The following is a 26,492-nucleotide window of genomic DNA, read 5'->3' on the forward strand; positions in this document are numbered from 1 at the left end:
TGAACCTGAGCACAAAGACCTGGAAAAGGATGAAAGAAGCTGATAGAGTGTATTGCACAGTACAGTTCAGCCACTACCAAAATGAGATCCTTGTAACAAGCCTGTTAATAAACACAGACATAGCCACATTCCTCTTAAATGTCTTTTTAAGTTGCTTTTGCAATGCACGTGCTGGCTCCTATATGAGAGAATCCGAAAGAGGCTGCCAGAGCGGTTTCATTATTGGCAAGGACCTTAATTTAATTTTGTAATCAGAAGATATTGGGCAGTCTGATCCTCCAGCTGTTGAACTGGCTGGGAATGTAGTTGCTGACTCCGGCAGGAGCATGAGAGGCCTTTTGTCATTAACTTGTCATAGAATCATAGGAAGTTAGGGTGGGAAGGGACCTCAGGAGGTCACATCTAGTCCAACCCCCTGCTCAAAGCAGGACCAGCCCCAACTACATCATCCCAGCCAAGGCTTTGTCTACCCGGGTCTTGAACACCTCCAAGGATGGAGAGTCCACAACCGCTCTGGGTAACCTGTTCCAGTGCTTCGCTACCCTCCTAGTGAGAGCATTCTTCCTAATATCTCACCTAAACTTCCCTTGCTGCAGCTTAAGCCCCTTGTTCTGTCATCGGCCCCCACTGAGAACAGTCCAGCCCCATCCTCTTCCAACCAGCCCTTCAGGTAGTTGAAAGCTGTTGTTATATCCCTTTTCAGTCGTCTCTTCTCCAGACTAAATAAGCCCAGTTCCCTCAGCCTCTCCTAAGTCATGTCCCCCAGTCCCTGAACCATTTTTGCTGCCTTCCACTGGACTGTCTCCAATTTGTCCACATCCTTTCTGTAGTAGTTTGTCGCGGTATCTCTGAAAACCAAGCCCTACCCTCCAGTGTATCTACTACTCCCCCCAGCTTAGTGTCATGTGCAAACTTGCTGAGGCTTCACTCTATGCCATCTACCAGGTCATTAATGAAGATACTGAACAAAACTAGTCCCAGGACCAACCGCTGGGGCACTCCACTTGATACCGGTTGCCAACTAGACATCGAGCCATTGATTAGTACCCGCTGAGCCAATGCTTCAGCCAGCTTTCTGTCCACCTTACAGTCCATTCATCCAGCTTGTACTTCCTTAACTTGCCTGGGAGAATGCTGTGGGAGATCATATCAAAAGCCTTGCTCAAATCAAGGTATATCACTTCCACTGGTCTCCCCACATCCACAGAGCCAGTCATGCCATAGAAGGCAATCAGGTTGGTCAGGCATAACTTGCCCTTGGTGAATTCATGCCGACCGTTCCTAATCACCTTCTCCTCCTCCAACTATTTAGAAATAAGCACAGGTTTACGGGTAAATGCCAACTGTCTTTAACCGGTCCACTTCATCAGATCATATTGCTCCCCTCTGTGCCCTGACAAAAATACGATGTGGGCTACGTATGCAGTGAGCAACAATTGGGATTTTTTTTGAGGAAGGCCAGGTTTCACCATCTGAACTCACTTTTTATAATTTCCCCCTTTTGGTCTTTTAAGCCTCTCTACGATGCTGCTTACCTTACGATGTACAATATCTGCTTCACATCACTACCAATCCTGGCCTACAGCCTGCTGGAGCAGCATATCAACATTGAAACTCTGACCTCAGATCCACAGCTGTATATGTAAGTACCACCGAATCCTGCATGGTCTCCACACAGCCCTGCCTTTAGCTTTCCAGGAGGTCTTAAGGGTTGTTACTAGGATTTATTCGGTGATGTTCAGTGTTGCTGATCAGCTGTTTTCACAACTTCACAAGGGTGAGGCAGGAGTTCTTGCGGCATTGTTTCACTACTTGCTCCCTCACGTCTGTGTTAAGAGGAGTTATGCCTGGGAACTAGAGTGCTACTCGCACATCCCATTGCCTATGTCTAGTTACTGGACGGGACTAAAACGGGACTTTCCATCAGTTGGTCTCCTTCTCAAAGCCCTTCAAAATGAATGCCATTGTTCCCATTTTGTTCATAGGGAAAATGGGATACAGGCAAGTGAACTAACTGCTGGGAAGGGACTATGGGCAAATCAGGCCAGGCTCAGAATCCAACCCAGCTCTCCTGGGTCCCAGATCGGTGTTCGGGCCACTCAGCTGCACAGCGAACCTCCTTCTGATCCAAGTGAAAATCATTACAATAAAATATAAATTAAGTACTATTTCTGAGATGTTTGCAGTCAGCAAACATGCATGGAAGGAGGTTAAATGAACAAAACCCCCAACTTCTCTAGTTGATCTAGAGCAGTGGTTTTCAACCTGTGGTCTGTGGACCCTTGGGGGTCTTCAGACCATGTCTAATGGGTCCACCAAAGATGACTGTGATCTGTCAAAAGTATGTGAATACCCTCACTTATAATTCAAAGGCGTCTGCATTTCCAGTCGAAATTTCCAAGGGGGTCCACAAATGAAAAAAGGTTGAAAACCACTGATCTAGGGGCTCTCAGACCCCTTTTCAAATTGGATTAGGGTGTTTAAGCTCCTTTTGAAAAGGGGTCTTGGACACATCAAAATTGTGCTTTTGGACATTACATTTGCAGACTCACCTTTTCATTGTCAGGGTTGGGGAGAGATGTGAGGGGTGGGGGAGCAGTGAACATGTTTGCATAAGTATTAGAAAAGTGAGCTCAGCCATAGTCAGGGGCTTATTTTGTGGCATGCCTGCCAAAGAGGTTGCCTCCCCATTGTAAAATGTCGTCTGCCTGTATCTCAATGAGTTAGCATACGTAACAAAGCAGGGGCTTTTCTTGCTTTAATAAGAGGTGCTCAGGCATCTGCATCTCTAACAAATACCACTGCATTATTTTTAGATGCTAGTTATAGTGGGATAGTGTATAGCAAATGCAGTCACCCTGACTGGGTAATGAGTAGTATGAATGCAAGCACATGCAAACCGGACAAAAAGGCAGATTAATCGTTCGGTTAAACAGGCTCTAACTTTAATATTCACAACCTTACGTGTGTTGCTGAATACAAAGTGGCTGCTGCGCTGCTGCTGTGTAAATTGCTGAGTTGCTGCAGTGCAGATCTCTATGGTCGTGAGCCACTGTCAAATCTTGCTCATGAAAAGTGCTGCAGGACATAAAATGCAAATACAAAGGAGAATTTGGGGTAAAGAAGTTCTTACAATTGCCGTGATCCAGCACCTGCATGATCTGATCTTTCCTTATACAACCTTTCCCTGCAAATCGAAATGACAGTACACTGTTTCTCTTTTGGGTGAGAGCTTTGTAACATCGTAATTTTTTGAATGTCAGGAAGACTTTGCGTTATAAACTATAATTGCAAGAGACCCCGTGCTGCAGCCGTTTGCAAGATGCATCCTGCTGGAAATTGCCACCATGCATTTTTTGGTTTTAATGGAAGGGAAATCACCGGTGGTATTTCTCGTTCTAAAGCCTGTCTCCTGCTCACCCCCAAAATCCCAGCCACGGAGAATGCTGAATGATATGGATCCGTGGAAACTTCTCTCAGAAAGGCATGATGCCATTGGTTTTGAATGGGTCTTTCCTGGAGACTATATCTAGGCACTGCATTACCTATGTAAATTAGTCTCAAAGCTGAGGGTGTTTGCATTTTTCTTTGGGGTTTGGAATCCCTCCCTTTGTCTGGTTTCAGAGCGTATTTCTTGGGTCTGCTGCTAAAGGGCAAGGAAAAACAGCCAAGGTCTTGCACTTTCCGAGACGTGGCTATTGTCACCATTGCAGTCCACGAGAGGGAGCCCATTCATACAAGGACAGCCTTGCCGAGGACAAGGGATCCCTTATGTGAAAGCATCCCAGAGCCCACAGCAAGTTAATTTACCACCTCCTTTCACCAAAGAACCAGCTGAGCAGAGCCTCGGTGTCCCGTACCCCTTGCCTACAATTCAGAGGTCTTTTCCTTGACAAAGGAGACATGCCAGCTTCAAAACATCTACGACAAATAATTGTGAACTTGTAGAAATTTACCCTTTGAAAGCAATGTGTTGGAAAGGAGTGAAGCACAGAGAGGGAATAGCGAGAGAGGGAGGCTCTAACAAGAGTAGTGCCACATTACTTGCTCCTTTTTTACCGTCCTGTTTTAAACTTCAGCTGCCACAAACCTTAACCTGTGTTAAGTTGCACGGTGCTTTTGTGGCACAGAACTGGGTAATAATGCAGCAATTCTCCTTCTGTTTGGACTGAATCAGGATTTGAGGCTCCTTGTCCAGACCTGAGAGGCTACCACAGTAATATGCTGACCCATTTACAACCCCTTCTGATCAACAGTTTTCTATATTTTAATGTAGTTTGGGGTCTCTCTATATAGTGAGCTACTTTTCACTTTAATGCATAAACCTGAACACCAGAATTAGAGCCTTGGACCAGAATCCGCTGCGCTGAGCAGGAGGAGTCTCATTGGCGTCCATGGGCTTTGCATCCAGCTCTGAAAGGGAAAGTGATTCTCCTGTTCCTCTGCTTCTTCACAGGAAGATTTCTGATAATGCCATGTTACAATGGAAACCCTTCTTATACTGGACCTTTCTGGGCGCCTTTGAAGGACTTGTGTTTTTCTTCGGAGTTTACTATCTTTTTCAAAATTCATCGTTAGAAGATAATGGCAAGGTAAACCCCTTCCCCCTGAAAAAAATCAAAAATCCCCCTGTTGAGTGTGTTTGTGTGTGTTTCTATATAATATATATATATATGCATAAATCTGTGTAACATGTCTTGTTGTGTCTTATGTAGTAACAAGTTAGTCATGGTTGCTTTAGCAGCACAAAAGTAACTTGAGATTACTAAGTCACATGATGAAATATTGCTTTAGTGCCAGTACATGAAGCTTCTTCCGAAGTGCCATGAAAACAGTTTAAAAGTGCTTGTGCTGTCTGGGTACCATAGTCGCTCCTACAGACATGACTGCCTTCAAACCATTAGGCCTCATCCTCCCACGTATTTCGCGCACAGCTTCCACGCATTTTTTTAGAGGAGTTCTGGATGCACAGTGGTGGTAGGATGAAACCCACCTTCTCCAAGTAACCATGCAAACCTGGCTCTTTCAAAAATAGCTATTGAAATTTGAGTTACTTTTACATGGGATGACCATATATGCATACAACTTTTTCTTTAAAAAAAGTTGTTATAACCTCAGCTCATTGTTAAGCCCCTGTGCTGTAATTCGAATACCCTTGGGTACATATACTCATTTTAATTATAACTGAATGAAACCGTTTTAGCATCAGGATGTTGAGTCAGTAACCAGAAAGGCTGAATCTATATGCGACGCTGAATTGATGCATAGGGTCACGTCCTGTTTCGTAAACGCTTATGACTGTAAGAACTGCTACCAGCAATTGTTCATGATATCCACGTATGTTTGATTGAATCCTTCGTCGCTCCTATGAACTTTAATTTTTTTGCATTTTTTCAAACTTTTACATTTCACTTTCTGTTTTAATGTATGCATTCAGATCTTGACAGCCTTTGGTAAGCACCCGTCCCATTCATTGCCATCATTTGGACTGATATGCAGTATCTGCTTTTCTTTGTTGTGCATAGTCACTAGTATGTGCAAGCAAAACAAGTGTGTTCTAGTTTGAATATATCGAGCAGTACATTCAGCTAACGGGGGGGAAAAAATTCCATGAAAAGCACAGTTGCCGTGTTGGCTTTGTATTATGAGAGAGCACAAAGTAAAAGTCCTGAAAATTTTAAATCCCGGTGGTCAAAATGACGCGTCTTCTCCGTAAACACTGCTATTAGTAGAACACTTATTTGGTGCTGTCACAACAACGAGTGAATTGTTCGTATGGTACTGCATGGCCCAGGAATAGTGTAATGGGCAACTAGCTTTGTGAGAGTGTATGGTGTATATCTTTGTAGATCTAAATCTAGAGAAACAGTCACTCTCCATCGAATTTCCACTCCCCCCCGCCTCGTTACTGCTTGTGTAGTTAGCTTTCTTCTTCCAGCAAACCACACAGAGATACATATGATAATTGAAAATGTTTTTCAGGTTTTTGGAAACTGGACCTTTGGAACTATTGTTTTTACCATATTAGTCTTCACCGTCACGCTAAAGGTGAGAGCTTTCCTTTATTTCCAATAAGCTAATTCTGTTATAATCTTTTAAATAAGCCTACATACACTTTAGGATGAGATTATGCTTTTCAGATACCAGTCACATTTTCCACGTATATTTATGTTTGTGTTCTTCCGTTTTTCCTTTTATTTTAAACTCATCGTAATACGTTTACTGTGAAAGCAGCTCACATGATTTATATCCCAGGCTGTAATTCTTACTTGGTTTTGTGTGTGCGTGAGAGCCTGCATGCAAATGTGTTTATATGTGTTCCTGTTCTGTAAATTGTATACCTGTTTTTATCCTATTTTCTGATCTGCCTAGGTGTGTTCTCTTGTCTCATCTCTCCTTCCATACCTTCATTTCCTTGGCTGTCAGAAAAGGAAATGCAAGGATCATAAAACAGTCTTAAAAAACTTAAATTAATCCTGGCTCACATACCTTTAAATGACTTGGGGCTGTGTGGCATAAAAATACATGAGAATCATGGATAAGTAGGGCTTAAAAGGACCTCTGGAGGTCATCTGGTTCAACCCCTGCCTGAGGGCAGGATCATTCGTATCCAAACCATCCCATACAAATCCTTGTCTAACCTATCATGAAAACCACCCAATCAATCCTGCTACATAACCTAACCTGCCATGGGCAAAGCAGGGGGACAGAAGCAGTGTCCTGCTGCTGTCAAGGTAATTAAAATAATCTTGAGAGATCTAAGGAAGAGGGCTATGCCCCCCACCCAGAGGAAGGCAAAAATCTCTACAGACTTTGCCAGTCTGGCCTCGGGGTAAAATTTCCTTCCCGACCCCAAATATGGTGATTAGTCTGACATTGAACAAAGGGGCAAGACCCTCTAGCCAGAAATCTCCGAGATTGAGTCCCCGCAGGAATATTGGCACATCCCAATCAAATCAAATGTTGTACTATAGTAGAGTCTCAAAAGCTCTACCAGGTAGCTGGACTAGTGTGTTGTGTGCTCGGTCACCCATACTCTACTTGGCAGCCTGTTGGTCTTGGCACAGCACTGGTAGGTAGGAGATATATATATATATATATATGAACATGAACATAATGCTGGTAGGAGTCTCCTGGGTCTTTGAGTCCAATCTCCTCCGATCACAGTCAACCTTTTGCCCAAAGGATCTATGAGCTCATCTACTCTGGACCCTTCTCACACACCACAGAGCACCCTATGAAAAACCTTGCAATGTGTCAGGGCGAAAGAGCAGGGAAGACAAAGCTGGGAATTTGGTCAGTTAATATAGATAATAGAGGATGCGTCTCCATGTGCATTAACGTGCTTTACTTAATGCACATTAAACCTAGTACCTTTGTTGTGAGGTACTAGGAAAATGCTCATTAGCCTGTCCTAATAAGCATTAACTAAAGAGCATGGTTTTAAAGTGACGCTTAATTCACATTAGCCTATTTTAATGTGCATTAACTAAATAGCACTTTTTTAGTGATGCTTTAATGCGCATTAAAATAGGCTAATGCTCATTAAAGCGTCCACACTGTTTTGAGCTTGCTGCTGCCCCTGCATTAATGCTTCACAAGAGCATTGCACTTTTTATTCCCAGAGTCAGTCCCAAAGACTTTACAAACCAGCATCATAAAAAAGGAGATTAAAACCTCTTGGGGAAGGTCTCTTGTTGGCATGTACTGGTGTCTACATGGTTTCTTTTCATTGCTGGACCTGTGCTAACAGATGGTCGAATAGTACATTTGAGCACCTAAATGAAATGAGAACAGCTGTGATGAAGTCAAGTCGATCACGTACATGGCACTGCAGTGTGTGCATTGCAACCGTCAACTATGGATTTACGTCTAACTATTGTTTTGTGTGTGCAGTTAGCACTAGATACTCGATTCTGGACTTGGATGAACCACTTTGTGATCTGGGGCTCCTTGGCCTTCTATGTGTTTTTCTCGTTCTTTTGGGGAGGAATCATTTGGCAAGTATCTTTTTTTTGGTTTTGATTTAGATATATGACTATATACGTATATATGCGCATATTTTAGGAGAACGTGCAGTGTTTGTATGTATATAATGTTCCCACAGAGTTTGATTCCTTCGGGCATTCAGAGAGAGTATGCGGAAGGGGGGGAAAGATGATTAATTTTTTGAATTAATATGTGTTTTACTATTAAATACTAGTTAATATTAACACAGAAGCACAGAAAAAACCACACAAGGCATCAGACAGAGATTGAAATCTATATTTTCACTAATGAAGCTCTTTATAAAGTGTTTCCAAATGCACAGCTGCCATAATGTTTGCTTCCACAGCAATAATTCCTAACCTCCAGGGACATCCCAGGTGTGAGGGGAATTCAATGATGCATTATCCATTTAAGATGAAGCCTGGGAACTTCTTCACTGCAGCTTGAAAAATGCACTTGCTTATAGCAAGCTGCAGGCTGTCCATGACTAATACTGTCACCCTGCCCAGAAAATAAGTTTTCATTGAAAGAGCAACAAGTTTCTAGGCCACATGGCTGCAAGGAAACCTTCCAAGTGTGAACAGGGCTTCCAGCCTAGTTTTTCCTAAGTCTTCAGAAAGACTTTCCTATCCTCCAGCTGCAGCGGAGTGGGAAGATGACAGAAGATGATGATTTTTTTCCCCTCTAGGAGCCAGAGGAGAATGGGGGAGAGTAGCTTCAAAATGATCAAATACCTACTAGCTAAAGTCTACAAAAGACACAGCCCGTTGGGCAGACAGCACCACGGCAAGAGTCCAACAGCAGTGTGGTTTAGCTTCCTCCCTGGTGGCATCTTAAAGCCATTTTCTTAACAGTCAGGTGTCCTGGTAAATATTTCTGATTCTGTATGGGTGGAAAGTGAGAGATGGAGAGAAAATATGGTGAAGGTAGAGTGCATCAAACAAGAGCTGGAGTTGGAGCAGGAGTTGGTAGCACATGATGCCTAAAGGGATGAAGCCAGCGGAAGAGAACATGAAAGTCTGGCCCTACAGAAATGAGAGAGCTCCCATGGATAGCAGTGGAGACAGGATTTCAGCTAGCATGTCTTAAAAAAGCAAACAAGCCTTCATTCAGGACACTTTATTGGCTGTCAGCTTTGTGTTTGACATATTGCAGATTCATTCCTCTAAGTGGCAAGGAGAAGGCATCCTGAGCCCTAGGTTTGGTCCTGGAGCCTGCCAGTAAATAAATGGAGATGACGCGAGTCATTTTATGGAGAGCCGTGAGCTTTGTTTGGTCTGGACTGTAAGAAGTTCAATTGGATTTGGTCTGTAACCTCACCAGCTATCTCCTTGCACTCAAATGCCTGAATTTTCCCCCGGTGTGTTTACTGTGCACAGTTAAATATTTGGAGCTAACGTTAAACAGCGACTGCATTAGAACTCTTGTCACCATTTATTTAGCAGCCATCTTTTGCAAGCATCTGTCAGTTCCCCGCTGTCATCACGAGAGGCAGAAAGATGCCTGCGACCGGATTTCCATCATTCGAAGACATCTCAGAAAAAGCTTTAGCTGAGTTCAAGTTCCAAATAAAATCATTTAATTCACAACAAAATGCCAGACCACTTGGCAATGATGAGATCAAGCGATGATAGGAAAGGAAGGCTGGAAGGGATATCATAAGGTCATATAGTTCAGCCCGTGCTCAGGGAGATGCAGAGGGAAGTTGGGCAGGAGTTTGTGCTGGGACGGCCAGCAGGCCACCTTTTGAGGCAGGAGAGAAGGAGCCATCAACTGAGAGAGCCGGTTGAAGTGAGAAAAGTTGACCGCTACATTAGCTGGGGGAGAGGCCTGTAAGCTGAGGGGAGCAAAGCATAAGAAGAGTCACTGGAGCTGTCATGGCAGAGAAAAGAGGAGACCTGGGAAAGATAAACTCCATAAGGAGCAGGGAGCAGATAGATAAACTCCATAAGGAGCAGGGAACAACTGTGCCAGGCAGGGGCTGAGCTGCCAATGAGACCAGAGAAGCAGGTATGAACCTTTGGTAGGAAGAAGCTGCTAATTGCTGTCAGAGCAGTCACAGGAGCTTGCAGGCAGCTGACAGAGAAGCAGAAGAGGGAGCAACATGAAAGCAGAAGCCGGGGGCACACATGTGGCAGTCAGGCTGTGTGCACGCCTGTGTGTTAAGGGGGCTGCAAATACACCCACATTTGAAATGTTGTCCTATAAAACGTCTGGTCTGAATCTTCCTGGGAAACCCACCCAAGGGGAAAACTGCCATAGCCATGTGCAATATCTGAAAGTACTTGTCTCTTATTTTTTCTTCTAGGCCTTTCCTGAAGCAGCAAAGAATGTATTTTGTATTTGCGCATATGGTGACTTCTTTATCAACCTGGCTGGCAATAATCCTCCTGATCTTCATCAGCCTTTTCCCAGAGATTCTTCTAATAGTTTTTAAAAATGTAAGAAGGAAAGCCCAGGTAAGGACTGCTTTTGCACCATGTACTCTCCTTTCTTGCAGAGTTTTTTCCCTGCTTACAAAGCTCAGGGTGGAAGTGCACTTTCCATATCCAGGCATAAGTTTCTGAGAGTCTCAGCGTGTTGTCACTTCATGTACTGAACAAGGTGGCTAAAAGTTTTGTTCAGATCTGCATTAAGCAGCAGACTCAGTACAGGGCTTTTTCATTCAGACTTTGACGTCTGTGGAGCACAAAAGCTTTCTCTTATAGAAAGTCAAAATCCCCTATAATCCGGATCAAATTGGACTGAATTTTGCTTTCGATGTCACTAGTCCAGCTTCACTGCCAGTCTAATTGACTGTCAGAACTTGCAGACTTTTGCCCAGAGACGTTTTATTCACCAAGTCACTTGAGGTGAGATCTTGGATCTGAGCCTGGCTTTTTTTTTTTGATGGGTGAGATCATCAGTGTTTTTCTATCGCCTTCCTTGTTCCCTTCAATAGAGTTGAGGCAGATATGTTGTGGGCGAATCGATTAAATTCTCGCTCTCCATTTGCCAGGCTGCCCGTGACCTTGGCAGCTAGCTCAGAGTCGGTCAGAATAGACTTCTAGAGCCCCCATCACCACAGTCGCTGAACAACTCGGTCATTAACGTGGTGATCATCACCGGAGAGGAAGTGATACTGTTCCCCACATTGTACCCCAAGGGGCAGGGGTTAAATGATTTAGCAAGGGTCATGAAGAAAGCCTGTAGCACAACGGTACAGACCCAACCTAGCACCCTCGAGCTAGCCTTCCTCTTCGTATGTACCCACTGCCTCTTCAGGGAAAACACTGGCTTTTCCTTTAAAGAGACCAGTCGTCCTCCTGAAGCCTCACTGTGACAGAATAGGGAAGAAGTGTGGGAGGAGGTGTGCAACATGGCAATTGTTCCCTATAGGTGTGAGCTTATGTTAGATGCCCATCCACCTTTGCCTTCCTTGCCTCCTGTCCTCAGTGCCAGTACAACAAGGGTTACAACATGCATGCAAGGTGGCATATGATCATGTGAAGTACAGACTTACGTTCCCTGGCAGGTTGTTACAACCGTCTTGGCATCGTCCCATCTGAGCCTCCCCCATTCTCCTCTTGGTTACTAGCAGTGCTAACTCCCCGCTGCCGTCCTGCAGCCTGACGTGCCACACTCCTCCCTCCTCTGGTACATTGCTTTTCGGAGGGTATATTAATGCTTTACATTCAACATCAAGTTTGCAGCAGGCTTAGGAGTGGCAGGCCACCACTGAGTCTCATTCTGATCGTTGCTTTCTATTTTCCTAGGTAATACCTGACCCACAGGGCGTAGCGTAGGTTTGCTATAATCATTCATGCTTTCAATGACGCTAAGTTAACTAGGAATTTACATTCAATGAAAATGTTAAATTACTTAGTAAATTTAAGAGGGGGATGACTTTTCTCATTGTGCCATAGTAAACTGTTTTGATTTTACTGTAAGCCTCGGGCACTTTCTTCACCTGGAACAACTTGTACTCCCCGTCTTCTGTATTTTGGCCAAAAATGGATATTTAACTGGAAATTAAGGAGAACCTTGGACCTCAAGATATTTCTCCAAAGCCTTTTGATGGATAACTTTGGCAGAATACCAGTAAAGCAGTGGTTCTTAACCTATTTATTTGCCATAGTGGGCTCAATGGGCTGCACCCACACAACTTACTTCCGGTGTATCCATTTAACAGGATGTCACATGGGCTGCAGAAGTGTGCTGATTGGGTCGCATACGGCCCCCGGGTTTAGTACTCTACTGCAGTAGAGTAATATATGCATACGTGCAATAATGAAATTAGTCAAATCATTTATTCATTCCTGTTTTAGCTTTATATGCTATGAACGCTTCTTGAATCACTGTCTATCAGACAATTTCTAACCTTCTACCACTTCTGGCTTTTCTTCTTTTGAAAAGAAAAACCTCCCTTTGGAAGTTTCCTGAATTTTATCAAATGTGGCTGGATTATTCAGAGTCACTAAGTTTGACATTTTTCTTTCCTGGTCCATTTTTGTTTTCAATGATCAAAAAAATAGCTTAATGGTTTTTCAAGATTCAAGCTCACCAGTTGAGCAGGAAAGAGAGATCTGGCAATGGGGATGAAGTAAGGTTTGATATCCTCAAGGCTGGGAAAGGAGAAATATAACGTGACAATTCCAGTTATTTAAAAAAAAAAGTTCTCTCTCTACCAAATTCACTTTGGAGTTCATTGCAAAACCATTGCTGGCTTCAGCAGCAGCAGGATTTGGGCCTTTCTGTGAATTTAGACAACAGCATCTGATAGATCAGCAGTTTGACACCCAAGATTTCTTTTCTGAGAGTGGATGGGGTTGATATGTTCTGGCTTTCCACCTTGCCCCAAAAGTCTGTCATTAAGATGCTTACCCTGTTCGATGGGTGTGAAAGGCATGTCCTTAACCAGTCTTTGGTTGGTGAAAACTACCCCTCATTAAAGTCACTGGGAGTGCTGTCATGGATTACCATATCGATGGCATATGACCCTTGCTGCTCCCCTGATTGGGGAAGACACAACTTCCAGCACACAAGTTTAGTGATTCTCATTAAAGCTCTCAGATCCATCAGGAACCAGATTGCTGGTGTGAAGCAGGTACAGGAAAGGAATTATCAAGTAGTTATAAAGGCTGGATTACAAATTGGCCGTTCACCTGGGAACTGGCCTATCTTGCCTCGGACTGCTGAGCAGACGACCTTTCCTGCCTATGGTTTTGGCTGCTAGGGATGCTTTTAGAGAAATATCAAAGAAAACCATTGGTGTGGTCTTTCAGCTGAGCTACAGTGTGCTGTATGCATACAGCATACTGCACGCTTTTGCATATGCTGAACACACAATGTCTCTTTTCAAATTGCCGTTTTATAATCCTAGGTCAGCAGGTCAGAACCTAATGCTGGAAGCTGTAGGTCTGTATCCCCAACCAAACACTAAGGAAATAGCTGTTTTCGTAAAAAACAGTTGAAAACAAGGGCTGGATTTCTTTTTCAAAGGAACTGAAGGGAGTCAGGGCCCAGTTCCCATTCAGAGAGGGATGCCCTTACCTCCTTGGAAGAGTCAAAACTGAGCCATACATTTAGGTGCTCACACTTCCAGTTTGTGAGAAAAGTCTTCGGGGCCAGCACTGCTGGTTGCTGTGTCTCCTTTTGAGAAAGTAGGGTTGAAATCCAGACTTTCCTGGAGTTGACAAGAACTGGCTGTAGCAGTATCATAATGTGAGGTGGGCGAGCATTGCACACTCCCTGGATGTGCCACCTCAGGAGGAGCGCCAGGAAGGTGGGTTGGTGGGCAGGGAAGGCTTCACCCCCAGAGCTGTTGCTGCCTACCTTGCTTTGGCAGCACTTCCCAACTCCAGGAAACAGCCGGTGCAGGCAACGGGTGCCATACAGTACAAGGCATTTTGGCCATCGGTTTTTTTAGAGTAGCAGTGAAGTTTGCTGCTGCTGGGAGGGGAGAGGAGAACTGAACCCCCCCCCCCCCCCATTTTTTTTTTTTTTTTAACTTAGCAGACCCCCCCCCCCCCCCCCCCTTTTTTTTTTATCACCAAAATCAGCATTTATTTTGTCCTCTGGACACGAGCTACAGCAGGAAAAAAATGCGGTGAAGTTTCCCCTGGTAGCAGCAAACTCCATTGCTAGTCTAGAGAACTAGGATTTCCAGAACATTTTCTGCACCATGATGCTGCCTGGCCTCTGCTCTCTCAGGTGTCTGTGCAGGCAGTCAAGAAGGCAGGAGGGCTGGAGGGGTGGGTGGGGGAAGGAGGACAGACCACTGGACTTGGCACAGTTTTTCTATGCTATGTCTCGAGGCTCTGGCCTTCTGTAAGTCCTGGTTTCTCTTCTCAAATATTGCTCTTGTATAGCATTTCTCTTTAGCTCCTCTCTGCCTGCTTGAGCTTTGTCTCTATGTGAAAATATTTTTGCAATGCAAAGTATGTTTGTATTTTCCTTGGTTTCTGCATTTCTCTCTGTTCTCCTGCAATTTCCTATCTTTTTGTGCTGTTGTGAACTAGGTAACGAAACGCCTTCCTTCCTCAGGAACATCCACTATCTTCATGCTCTCTCAAACTTCCAGCAATCACAGCTTTTCTTGGAGTGAATAAGGTGATTCCCTTTCTTAATCGTACGTGTTGCCTCTCCTGCTTTCATTTCCTTTTCCTAAGGCATAATGGCTGATCATGTGTATATTTTGATCTGTTGATGCAGCAAATGCTTTATTTTTTTTAACTATTTTTTTTTTTATTTAAGTATATTTTGTCACCCCCTTCATCCTTTTTGGTTTTGCAACTCTTCTAGTCAAACATTCAGATAGAGAATCAGAGAGAAGTAGGGGCGGAAGGGACCTCCAGAGGTCATCCATCTAGTCCAGCCTCCTGCCTGAGGCAGCATCATCCTTATCCAAATTATCCCATACACGCCACAAATCAAAGTAAGTTCAGCTAGTTCCACTTTAGTAGTGTCCTAAAGGGGCTGCCATTATTTAAATATCCAACTGCATACTGGTGCTAAGACAAGATCCAACCTCAGGGAATTGCAATCTGCCTCTTAGACCAGACTCTTAGCTAACGTACGGTAAGTTGTGTAGCTCTGTGGAAATCAGTGTAGCTCCAAAAACTTGCACCCTTGGTAGGAATCTCATTGTTTCTTTAGATAGCCCAGTCTTCCCCTCTTCTGGTCTGTTTGTTAGTGCATTAAGTAAAGATTTCTCTGATGCATGGAAACAACAAGCAACTTCATTTGATTTTTGTAGCAAATAATGCATCTCAAACTTGTTAAGCCCAGAGGTTAGCAGTGGCTTCTTGCATACACTTCATTGCCTAATAAAACAACGTAGGGTAATATCACAATAAAGAACATTTGCTATTTATCTCTACAGCAGGCAAATCACTGTCAGAAATCATTGCACTAATTACACTTCTCAATTGCAGCTGCTCGCCACGGGAACAGTATGGTTTACTCCTGAAACTCCAGCATGAACATTTTATGCATAACCTTAGTGGTCCCACTGTCACCTAGCCATGCTGGCCACGTGCTTTCAGCATTTCTCAGGGTCTACAGTAGTCAGGAGCAGGGGATGGTGGATCCTTCCTCTCGTTAAGATTATGGTGGCCAAACTTCCAAATTTGGGTGCCTAAAATGGGACTTTGTGAACAAGCGGGATGAATTTCAGAGTTGCTGAGAACCTCTAACTTTGATGTATTGACACTGCCTGAAACGAGTGGTGCTCCTCCAGAAAAAAAAAAAGAAATGGTCAGCTCAATCCTGGCATTTATAACGTGTCTTTTCATGCTGGAAGTTACCTTAAAAGAATGATATAAGTAGTTTATTATTACACCACTGAGGATCTTAGTTTCTCACTTTCTTTAAGTATTTTTGCCTCACTATTTCAGAGCAGTAGGAAGGCATCTGATTCATTGTCGGCCCGACCTTCTGTCAGACCTCTTCTTTTAAGAACGTTCTCAGATGAGTCTAATGTATTGTAACAGGTACCCTGGCCTTAGGATGGCTTTAAAGGTTCAGATTAACCAAACTCTCCTCCCTGCCAATCAATTAAAATATGGTTCTTATCATCTTCTTAACTGCTGGTGTTGGACACCTGTCTGCAAAGTGTAAAGATGCAATGCTTGGTATACATTTTAATTTGGGAGATGTTATAAGACCTTTATCAGGACCTCTGAGCTGGGTGGATTCCAGAAAGCCAAAACATTTGGCTATAGCAAAATGGGAATATACAGTAGAGCTGGCACTTATTAATACATGTTTATTTTGGGGGAAATATTAAGCTGAGACTGAAAATATTATCAGGGTATCATGCTGGCAGTGATTATAAAAGGCTAAAACTACTGTATTTGTATTGAAGTGCTCAGATCCCAATTATTAAAAAGTATTCCAGGATTGCATCAAGGTGGTAATGAAGGTTTTTTTTTTTATTTTGGAGGGGTTATTAATGCATGCTCTTCTATCAGAATTAAATAAGTGTCAATTCATGTGAATCAAACTGAAACTAAACATGTGGTATATGTATTATCCATATAATGCATGGTACATTTGTCTGTGTGTGCATATATGTGCGCACACGATATCTTAGACCACGTTTGATTTTCTAAAACATACTCATTAACCAGCCAAAACATTGTAGTTCTGAAAAGGAGATAAAAATGCCAAATTGAATGCACATCTCAACCTTTCGGGCAAAATATTATTTGGCTCTGCAGTGCCGGGCACGTGGGACTGCAGCCTTGTTCTCAGCATTTTGTGTCTTGAATGGTTAAATTTGCTAGGGAGGGAAGGCATTTAGCCAGGTTAGTGCCAGATAGAAAGCCCAGTCGTCCCTGCCTCGCCAGTGTGCATCTCTGGGTTTACAGAGTCTCACATATTGATCCCACGGTTCCTTTGCACTGAATTTTGCAGCGAAGCAAGGACTGCAGTTTTCAGCACCAGCTAGGACGTGGGAGGTTCCTCCTCATGAACAGAGGATGCTTCTCTGTAGGTCCATCGGCATGCTGGAAACTGAGGGTTTTACACGATGCCCTAATTCAACCGAGGCCTGAGCATCACTTCAAATAAGCACATCACTTGCCATTTGACTCCCTGATTGTTTTACAGCCTGCTAAACATTAGATGGTGCTGTATGCTGTTGTTTTCTACCAGAATGATTTATTTGGCTCTGTTGCAGCCTTTTTTTGTTTTTTGTCCTTTAGTGCAACCAAGACTCACCTTGTCTAGGCAAGATTTCCCTGCGTCAGCTCTGGGCCTGGGAGCCTATTGAGCCTTGTTGCCAGCTGGTCCAGAAAACTGCTGTGCTCTTGTGCCTCCCTTGAGAAAAAGGGTCCATTTCTGCTCCAGAAATTCCCGGTGAAATCCTTCCATGAAATTCTTCCATGAATACTTGAAAAATATGCTTCCCAACCCCCCGGGTTCAATGCAAGTGCACAGAAGCAGGGATAGCATGCATCAAGTCAGGGTTTTCCTGCCCCACTAGTAGATGCCCATCTCTCCAGCAGTGACTTGGTGGCCTCAGCATCCTGTTTGCCTCAGGGTTTGCACTAAGCATAGCATTAATAATATCACAGGTCCTTGAAACCACAGGTTCAAATCCCAGGAAACTCTGATTCAGCTACCTAGTCACTCAGATCTGTCTGCAGAAGGGTCCCATAATGCAGCGATCCCAGGCAGCAGCAGCTCCATGGTGATTTTTTTTTTCCCATCTGGAAAGAATGGCATATGGTTCCCCAAATTTTCCGTTTCCCAGGTCATATGTACATTGGGAAGCAAGATTTTATGCCCCATACTAACCTTCTTCGCCTGGAACCGCCACGCACGCCTAAGATAGCAGTAACAAATGCAGGCAGGAAGCTGGCCTAATTTCTTCTTGCCTTTTTGTGGTGTCTGCTAATTGTGAGACTTTGTACCCCGTTTCTCTTGCCCATAATCAAAGAAGATGTTATCACTTCTCAAAACAGCCTGGCACATGGTATCGCTGAGCTGAAAGCCATGCAGATTCATTCGTCATACTCCTCCTTGTTATCAATACAATTTGGCATTTTTATTGTGGTCTAATCATTCCTTTTATTCTCCCAGCAAATCCTAATACATGATTCTCCTAAAATAACAAAAAGAGCCCTTTTGCTTTTGGAAGTGTAACAGTTAAAGTAAATGTGCATTTTCCTTTTTGTTTCACAGAATGCCCCCTTTGATCCGCCTATGTTACTGTCCTACAAACGTATGGAGAATGGTTGCATCTGTAAATGGAAACCACAAGAGGTTATTAATTTGACAGAAAGAGGTCCTCTCAGGATACTGCAAATGCAGCGATGCTAAACACAGCGCATGGCCGTGCTGTAGGACAGGCCGTGCGTCTGTGAACTAACGATGCTCTCTAAGATGACACACACAATGTAAGCAGCCATGCTGACACAGCAGTAGCCAAGGCCACAGAACCCATTTCTTTTGGCTATTTCCTCCCCCAGATCTAGAAATCAGAAAAAGCACGGGAAACAAAAAGCCTGTCCGAATGGCAAGTCATACTTAGAATTGCAGGCGAGGTGAATAACCCAAACTTGAGAGAGACAGAGAGAGGTGGACGCAGCATTCCCCCTCCCGCCCTGCATCTGGATGGAGACTTATCTTTTACAGCCACAGCGATTGTTCCAACAGCAGTGAACCGCTGCTAAAGTCTTATCCTTTTGCCTGACCAAAGAAGTACGCAGCCTTTTAAACTTAATTAAGGGCTGGTCCAACTCCATGGAAGGGAACGGAAGAAAGTTCCTGTTACCTTGTCGAGAAGTTGGATTGGACTCTGCCTGGGAGCTACATGCTGTCCTCTCTAACAACCCCCATTGCCTTGTGATGGGGGGCTGCGTACCAGCATCTGGAGACAGGATGTGATCCTTAGAAGCACTGAGCTTTCCAGTGAACACAGCAGGATGACATGAAACACTGAAGAATGAGTTACTGCTGGTGTGAAACATTCAGTGACCTCAGGGGTAGACGAGTTAGTTGTTCCACGTTCCTTTTAAAAAGTTAAAAGTGTTTTTATCCAGAAATCCAAGGAACTGGTGAAATATTTGAAGAGTTCTTACCCGGTGAGAATTTTCTTTCCATGTTACGATTGGTTTTTTTGTTATTTCTGAAAGAGGTTAAAGGAAAAATAATGAGTATTTCCCCCTTTTATGTCCTGGAAATAAACAGAATCCTTCTGTTTGAGAGTGCCTCTCTGGTCAGAGAAAAAAAATCATAGTCAAAAGTCATGTTGTGCCAAATACTCAGCCCCAGCTGGGTCTCCTTATTGTGTTCGCATGAATGCCGGTGCAGTTGTTTAAACACTTTTTAAGGACCTGGTTGCCAGCCACAGTGAGGGGCTTGGATGTCCTGATGAGGGTGTTTGCACCTGTTAATAACAGCATCCTCAGCTATTTCCACTGACAAAAAGCCCAGGCCAGTTTAAAAATACAGGAATCAATACATCTAGTTGTAGGCGGTTACATGTTACCACATTCGAAAACTAAGAGGTTCTTCTTAAATCTGCCTTTAGCAAGTTGCTGGGAGCGGTGATTTTGGTTTGAAATACTGTACGTGCAGAGCATGAGGGTGCAAAGCTGGACACTCAGCTCCGTGGTGGTTGGGACGCAGGAAAAGCAGTACCTTTTGTTGCAAAAAGTCCTTGGCGCATGTGTATTGCATCTCACAAGAAGCGCAATTGCTTGTTGAATTTTTACCGCTAATCTTCCCCTGTTGACTTCGCCCTCGCTGTGTCTGATCCAGGTGTGTCTGTGTCTGGAAGGGCCCACACAGACTGTAAAGCATGAGAACGTGCTGTCGGCGTTGTGATCAGTTGTCGAGTGGGTGGTTTGGCAGGCGGCTGACTCCATCCATCTTTGTTTCAGGTTTCCGTTGTAGTTTCCTCCAGGACCCACCTCCTGCAGCAGTGTCCTTCCATACCTCCTCTTCTCATACGTTATGTGGTCTCCCCTCTGGGTGCTTGCCTTCTGTACACCTCATTGCTACTCTGTCTCATTCGACAATTTCACGCATCCTTTTCGCATGTTCAGTTCATCTTCCTCTTTCTATACTTGCATCTTTCAGCTCACTTCCTACAGCTGCTACAGTTATCTCTTGCTCAGTCTCTTCTCAGCTTCCCAATGGTTGCCTTTAAAACTCAGCGTTGCAGTTTGCAACCAGCTGAAATCCATCTTTGTTAAAACCAAAGTCTCTGACCCATACAACACCATGGGGATATAATCATTTCTGTACATCGTTAACTTCTCATTCGTGTCCCACGCCAGCCTCCTAAAACACTTCTAAAAGAAAAGAAATGCATTTAATAACATGGTACAATTGGGCGGAAGAATTGGATGCATAGTTGATTGGATGAAGGTCCATCTGAGCCTAACAACCTGTTAGGCTAGTGTAGTTAAAGCACACCAAAGTCTTAGCTAACAGCACACAAGAGTGACAGAGCCAGCATTATGTCTGGTTAACTTTGACTTCCCAACCTGAATGACCAGGTACCCGCTTACACCCGGGTCAGCTTCGGCATGAGCCTGGAGTAGGGCTTCTACTCATGCCTCCAGGGCCACAGCAAGCTCTGCCACTGTGCCCCTGGCCACAATTAATTCCATGTATAGAAAAGATCAGGCCCCTTTTCCAAAGCAGTAGAAACTGTTGTATCACACCGTGATTGCAGTTTAACACCCTAAGAAATATTGCTTTCAGTCTCCATTTTACAGCAAACTTCCCATCACCATGACATTTTAGCAAATAATGGCAAATAATGTTGGGGAAAACTATCCCCATGTCTTGCATACCTCTCTTCTACAAGTTTAGAAGCTCTAAAGCTGGAACGATATGGCAGGCACTTGGGAGAAACCCGGGGGAGTGAGATTTATGCCTGATCATTTTAATCCTAAATGCTGAAAGTTATTTCAGTCCCTTGGATTCTGTCCGGCTGCCTGGGAAGCGTTGATGGCTGGCGTGGACTATAGCCAAAACTAGATTGGGATCCACTATCGCGCACTCATTGCAAACAAATCGTGACGCACGTGGAAGCCGTCGCACAAAGCCTTAAATTGCTGAATATGGAGTGGAGGAGGGAAGGGAATAGGAACTGCATGCAAGAGGTCTCTGCAACCTGCATGAGATGCGGACAGCACTAAGGGATTGGTACATGGGGCAGCCTCGCCAATCTTGCAAAGACTGGGAGGGCTGTGGGGCCCTTTTGTTACCCGTTATGTGTCAGTGGCTCCGGTCCTTGCTGCATCAAGGCAAGGATTGCATTTCCCTTGGAGCAAAGCCGATGTCCTTTGGCTCTTCCCATGGCACTGGAAGTCAGCTTTCCGATGGTTGACATTTATGAGTAGCCTTGTGCCTGCCGACCTAGCCCACTAGTCCGCTGAAGATGGGGTCTCCAGGCCAGCTCCAGCCTTTCTGCTTACACACACAGTTCTGTTTCTCCGTTTACATAACCGTTTAAAATAGGGACAGTGACACACATCATTCCAGCAATTCGAAACCATTCCACGCTCAAGGTCCTCACGTCTGGCCCCGAGAGCCACCTTCGCGGTTTGCTTCATGTTATATCCTGTGGAGAGGGTCCCATTCTGCACCCATGCAACTCAGGGTTTTGCCTTTGACTTTAGTGGGAGCAGCAGGAAGAAGCTCAGAGTTTATACTGTAGAGGTGTTGGGGTGGGGGGGGAAGGGTGGAGGGGCTATATGTTGGGGGGGTCCATCCTGGTAAAGGGTGGCATTCACATACATAGGAAGTATTCATCTTGCATTTTAGAAGAATGAGCCTCTCATTTCTCAGTATCAAGATAAACAGTTCATTATAGCCATATACCCAAACCCAGGACAGGTCTGAGATGAATAAACATAGATTGTCATTAAACTGTTCAAAAAGCAGGTTTTCCTGGGCTGACTGCAGCTAACTTAATGTTATCAACAGAACCACACTGACTTACACCAAGTGAAGATTTGGCCCTCGACTCAAAAATAGCAACGGTCAAATCCTCGTGCTCCAGGCGCAAGGTGGTGCAAGAGGAAATAGGAGGGCCGGATCTGGAATTAAAGAGCTGGCTCTCCAGTGCTGCCAGATAGTAGCTAGCAGGGCAAGATGGAGAATGGCAATAATTGGATAGGGGCACAGTAATGCTGTGATTGCTGTTCATACAAAGTACTCCAAGCTGCATTGTTATGGTACTTTTCACTAACGAGCAAAAAGGTCAGTACGTGTTCCCAGGTAGAAAACCTGAAGGAAACTGGTTAGTATTTCTAATAATAGTTCATTGCAATTAAATCACTGATTAGTGATGCTGGAAGGTAAGAGGAGTAATTAACTGCTCCCTACTTGTTTCAAGTCATAGTGGCAAATCTGATACGGTCACTTCTGTTTTGCAAACTAATCTTCATTGTACGAGGATGTTATTATAAGTGATCCAAAATGACATAAAAAAACCGAGTAAAATTTGCATACTCACTTTCTGATGGAAAATATAACGAATATATTGCAACATCCATCCCACGTCTCGGCTACGGAATTTTTTTAAACAACATGTAGTATATAAAAAGGATGTAAATTATACACAGGTGACAAGAAGAAACATTTTTCAGCTTTTGGCAAAAAAAACCCCAACCCAACCAACCCTGGGACTGCAACCTTACATTTTTTCACTTAAAAGCAATTTTATACATTTATGTTGCTTTATATAACAGAAATTGAATGTGAATGTTACCTTTTCTGAATGCAACTTGCCCTTTTTTCATTACAGAAATTTTTGTTTGGAGTAATCAATAAACTTTGGTATGTTGTTCTGATTAATGCTTTTGCCCAGTCTGTTTTTTTTTGCTTGCTCTTAAGCCACTTTTGCAGTAACATGCACAGGGCTTAGAAGCACAGGAGGTAGATACCAGGAGGCCTCCCACGGTCTTCGGTAGGCATTGGATTGGTTTTACAGAGATATTCAGTGCTCCACTTAAACCACCTTTATCAAGCAGAGTTGAGCACACAGGAAGGGTATGGCAACCTCGAGCTTGCTACGTCAGTCAAACAGCAGTAATTCTACTGCCTGTTTATAAAGACCATATTTACTTGAACACAAGATGACCCTGTATACAAGACATGCCCCTTACCCCATAATTAGATTTTATATATGGAAAATTTCCAAATTTGTTAACAATTTTCTAGGTCTAAAATCTAAGTATCGCGGGGTGGGGGGTGTATCCCAGACATTAAAGGGGAGGGAAGATGGTGGCAGGGTGAGGAGGGCAGAAGCTGCAGAGGGAAACCAGATGTGTTGGGGCAGGAGGCTGCTGTGGCCTGGTTCAGGGCCAGAGTCGGAGCTGCAGCAGCCGCCTGTTTGCCGCTCACTTCTTACATGAATATAAGACGAGGGGCTTTTCCTTCCATGCTGACTGGGGACCTCATCTTATATTCAAGTAAATGCAGTAATATGGTGGACCTCTTTCCCCAGTACAACAGCGATACTCTGGGTCAAAATGTTCAAACCTGGGTTCTTGAACTCAGACCGATAAGTGCTTCCAGCTCACGCGTTCTGAACCCGGCAAACTTCAGCAGCCCCGCAGATAGTCAGATTTCCAGCGGGAAAAAAAATGTTGGCCCCAATGTGCAAATTCAGCATGTCAGCAGACCCATCTAAACCTATTCAAATAGTGTATAGCTGGTTCCTTGTGTAATGAATAGCTGAAATGAATTGTGGGTCGAGCAAGCTCTCCATTGGCTTCAAAAAACCTCAGCGAAGATGGTATAGCCCAATCTCCAAGGTGCTGGATGGAAGAACACCAGGTTCGATTTTTCCGCTAATAAAATTGGGCGCTATTGGTGGAGTAAACCACATGCCGTCTGTATTTTTTTTTTTTCAAGACCCATTTCTGTTTCAAATCTACCATGTTTGCAAAAATAAAAAGAAAGAGAAGTGTTAACATCATGTTTGAGAAATTTCATTTTGGCTTCTTTAATTTATTGCACTCCCATGAACCATTGCAGGGCAGATGGCTGAGCTATTTAAAAACAAAATATAACCTTTAAGAGGAAGTGCACAGTATTGGAAACCAGATCCTCCCGTTGAGAATCTTGGTTTTGTAGTGTTAAGCGATAGTTAAAATGATGTGAACGATTGCAAAAGCTTTTTTATCTCAAAAATGCCTATACAGAGTGACAGGAAGAGAGTGGGAGGAATGAATGCGAAGTGGGACTAATGTGAATTGCCAGATATTTCATAAAAGCTCAAACCGCTCGCTATGATATTTCAAATGTCTGTTTAATGCTTCAGAACAGGATGGAGAAGTAATGGCACGTCCCCTAACGTTATGACTTTTTAAAATGGGGACTTTGAAGGTCAGGTTCTCAAAATGTCAAAGCTCCCTTTCCCACGTAAGAGCCAACAGGGGCGTTGTTCCCGCAGGGCCCGTCTTTCGGCCGTCGCTACCTGTGCGCACGTAGCGCAAGCGGCCCTGCACGACCCGCTTGTATGCATCTTGGTCTTGAAATAGCGGCCCGCTAGGCAGGCTGCTCGGGGGAATTTCTGATTGCAGGCTCGCTGCGAGTAAAGCTGGTTCTCCGCCGGTAAGCACACCGTGCAAGGAAAGAAGTCCTTACCGACTGCACTTGCCTCTTGTTTTCCCCCTTTGAAGAATGGCATTTATAAGAGCAATCATGTGTTAACGTAGGAGGGGACTAGCAGTCTTTCACCCCTGCCTTTGGAGGTCCTATCCATCTCTTCCCATCTGTTGGGTGTAGTGCCCAGCCTTTCCAAAGGCAACAAGCCCCCCTCTATATGGGTGACGTCCTGGCACAGCTGCATTGATCCCAGTATCACCTGGATCGCTTGGTTTGCAAGTCCACGAGGAAGCTAACCCATTTCACCAGAAATCAGGCAGTGCTCCCACCAAGTGTAGACTGGCGGCTCTTGTATCCAGTGTGTTTGAGGCCCTTTTGTTGAAATTTTGGTGCACAGGAGCCAAATTCATCCCTGGCCTAAGCTCTTTGATGTCAGGTCCTTTACCCCAGCAATGAGCCTCTCTCTCCAACTGTGCTTTGCTTCCAAATTTAAATTGAACTCGACTTGTTTTTCCAGTTTCCAGCATTGCTTAATAGGATGTGATTCGGCCCTGGGCAGGGAAGATTGCACAGCTGCTTCCTGTGGCTGGCAGACAGAGGAGGAGGAGGAGTATTTTCAAGGGAGTCCCAGGATTTAAATGACTCCTCCCATCTGTGCAATCCCTTCCCTCCCCTCTTCGCCCCCTCACCCAGACTCGCACCTACTCGCAACCACCTGGAGGACACTAGTCCTAAAATGCACTGCACAGAAGCAAGGGGCAGGGAGAAGGCGATGGGAACTGCGTTCCTGAACTATGTGAACCTGCTAGCTGGAGACTAAAGGCAGGCAGGGGGGTGCCTGCTGCCCTGACCCATCTGGAGCTCAGTTCCCTATGTTACTTAAAGTTGCCTATCTAAAGCCTCTTGTTTTTCATGTACAGGATGAGCATGCCAGTCCCCCCCACCCCAGCATGGTCAAAGGCTCAGATGGGTAGTTGCATGCATCAAAAGTGCTGCAAGTTGAGTTGCCAGGTAACTGGCCCAATGGGTGCTGTCATTTGGTGTAGCCACAATTATCAATGAGCCACACGGCTATAGCAATGCATCAAGACCCCCTTAGGCCAAACAAAACACCGTGGGCCCTGCCTCAAAAAGCTTCCAGTGCAAGTGTAAGTCAAGAGACAACTGAAGGGCATGCAAAGAAACAGGTCAGCCAGGAAGATGGTGGTCTCGGGACACCAGCAGCCTAATCACGGACAAGATTTTCTATAAGCCTCACAGCTAAGGAGGAATGTGAAGGAGGCGAATGAGGCAGCTTGGCAGATGTTTGCAGGGTGCTGCTCCAAGGGGAGATAGCATGGGAGAAAGTATGAAGGACTTCAAAAATTTTACGGGAGAGCAGTAGAGATGGACCAGAGTGTTGAGCGAATCCTTCAGTAATGAACAGGAGGGGATGGGCCATGAAGAGCCTTGAAAGGGAAGAAGGAAACCAGTGGAGAGGAAGGACCAAGTCCAAGTGAGGGGGTAGGATAATGCTTTTTGCAGCAGCCTTCTGGATGGGTGCAGGAGGTTGCATTTGCCAAGGCCAGAGAGGATGCTGCAGTAGGTGATAGATGAGACAACAAGTGTTAGCTGCAGGGAAGGAAAGACAGGACCAGTTTTAGGGACAACTGTCTGTGGGCCTCAAAAGGCTAATTCGGGTTACTTTGGAACGGTGGTGCAAGTCATCCAGTGTGCAGGTGGAAGGGCAAAGAGGCCCGAACCTTCACCTGTGCATGGAGCCTCACACTTGGCTCTGAGGACAGCCTCCCGTACAAATCTTATGCAAAACCTGCAAGACGTGGACATGGCTTGGCAGTGGAGACCACAGAAGAGAAGATGACCACAGTGGAAGATGACGCTCAGGTTTGGGGCCTGTGACAGGTAAGATGATGGCGGTCTCCACAGTGACTGAAAACGGA

General features: G+C 44.5%; 1 protein-coding gene across 13 annotated transcripts in view; it reads left to right on the forward strand.

Moving 5' to 3' along the window:
- ATP11C (ATPase phospholipid transporting 11C) overlaps positions 1–22,786 on the forward strand; it is a 72,125-nt gene extending 49,339 nt beyond the window's left edge. For 5 of the 13 annotated variants that reach the window (XM_014523367.2, XM_025212716.1, XM_025212718.1 and 2 more), the window contains 8 exons: positions 1,515–1,642; positions 4,457–4,592; positions 5,983–6,048; positions 7,897–8,000; positions 10,298–10,448; positions 14,515–14,580; positions 14,773–14,905; positions 18,160–18,311. In XM_014523367.2, coding sequence (XP_014378853.2) covers positions 1,515–1,642; positions 4,457–4,592; positions 5,983–6,048; positions 7,897–8,000; positions 10,298–10,448; positions 14,515–14,580; positions 14,773–14,905; positions 18,160–18,173 — 798 coding nt within the window. In that variant the 3' untranslated portion in view covers positions 18,174–18,311. Of the gene's footprint in view, positions 1–1,514; positions 1,643–4,456; positions 4,593–5,982; positions 6,049–7,896; positions 8,001–10,297; positions 10,449–14,489; positions 14,581–14,772; positions 14,906–15,866; positions 15,963–18,159 lie in introns of those variants that run through there. The other 8 variants (XM_025212721.1, XM_025212727.1, XM_025212724.1 and 5 more) reach the window with 8 other exon arrangements.
- The last annotated feature ends 3,706 nt before the right edge of the window (positions 22,787–26,492 follow it).

The sequence above is a fragment of the Alligator sinensis genome, unplaced genomic scaffold (assembly GCF_000455745.1).
Source record: "Alligator sinensis unplaced genomic scaffold, ASM45574v1 scaffold1584_1, whole genome shotgun sequence".
NCBI classification, from domain to species: Eukaryota; Metazoa; Chordata; order Crocodylia; family Alligatoridae; genus Alligator; species Alligator sinensis.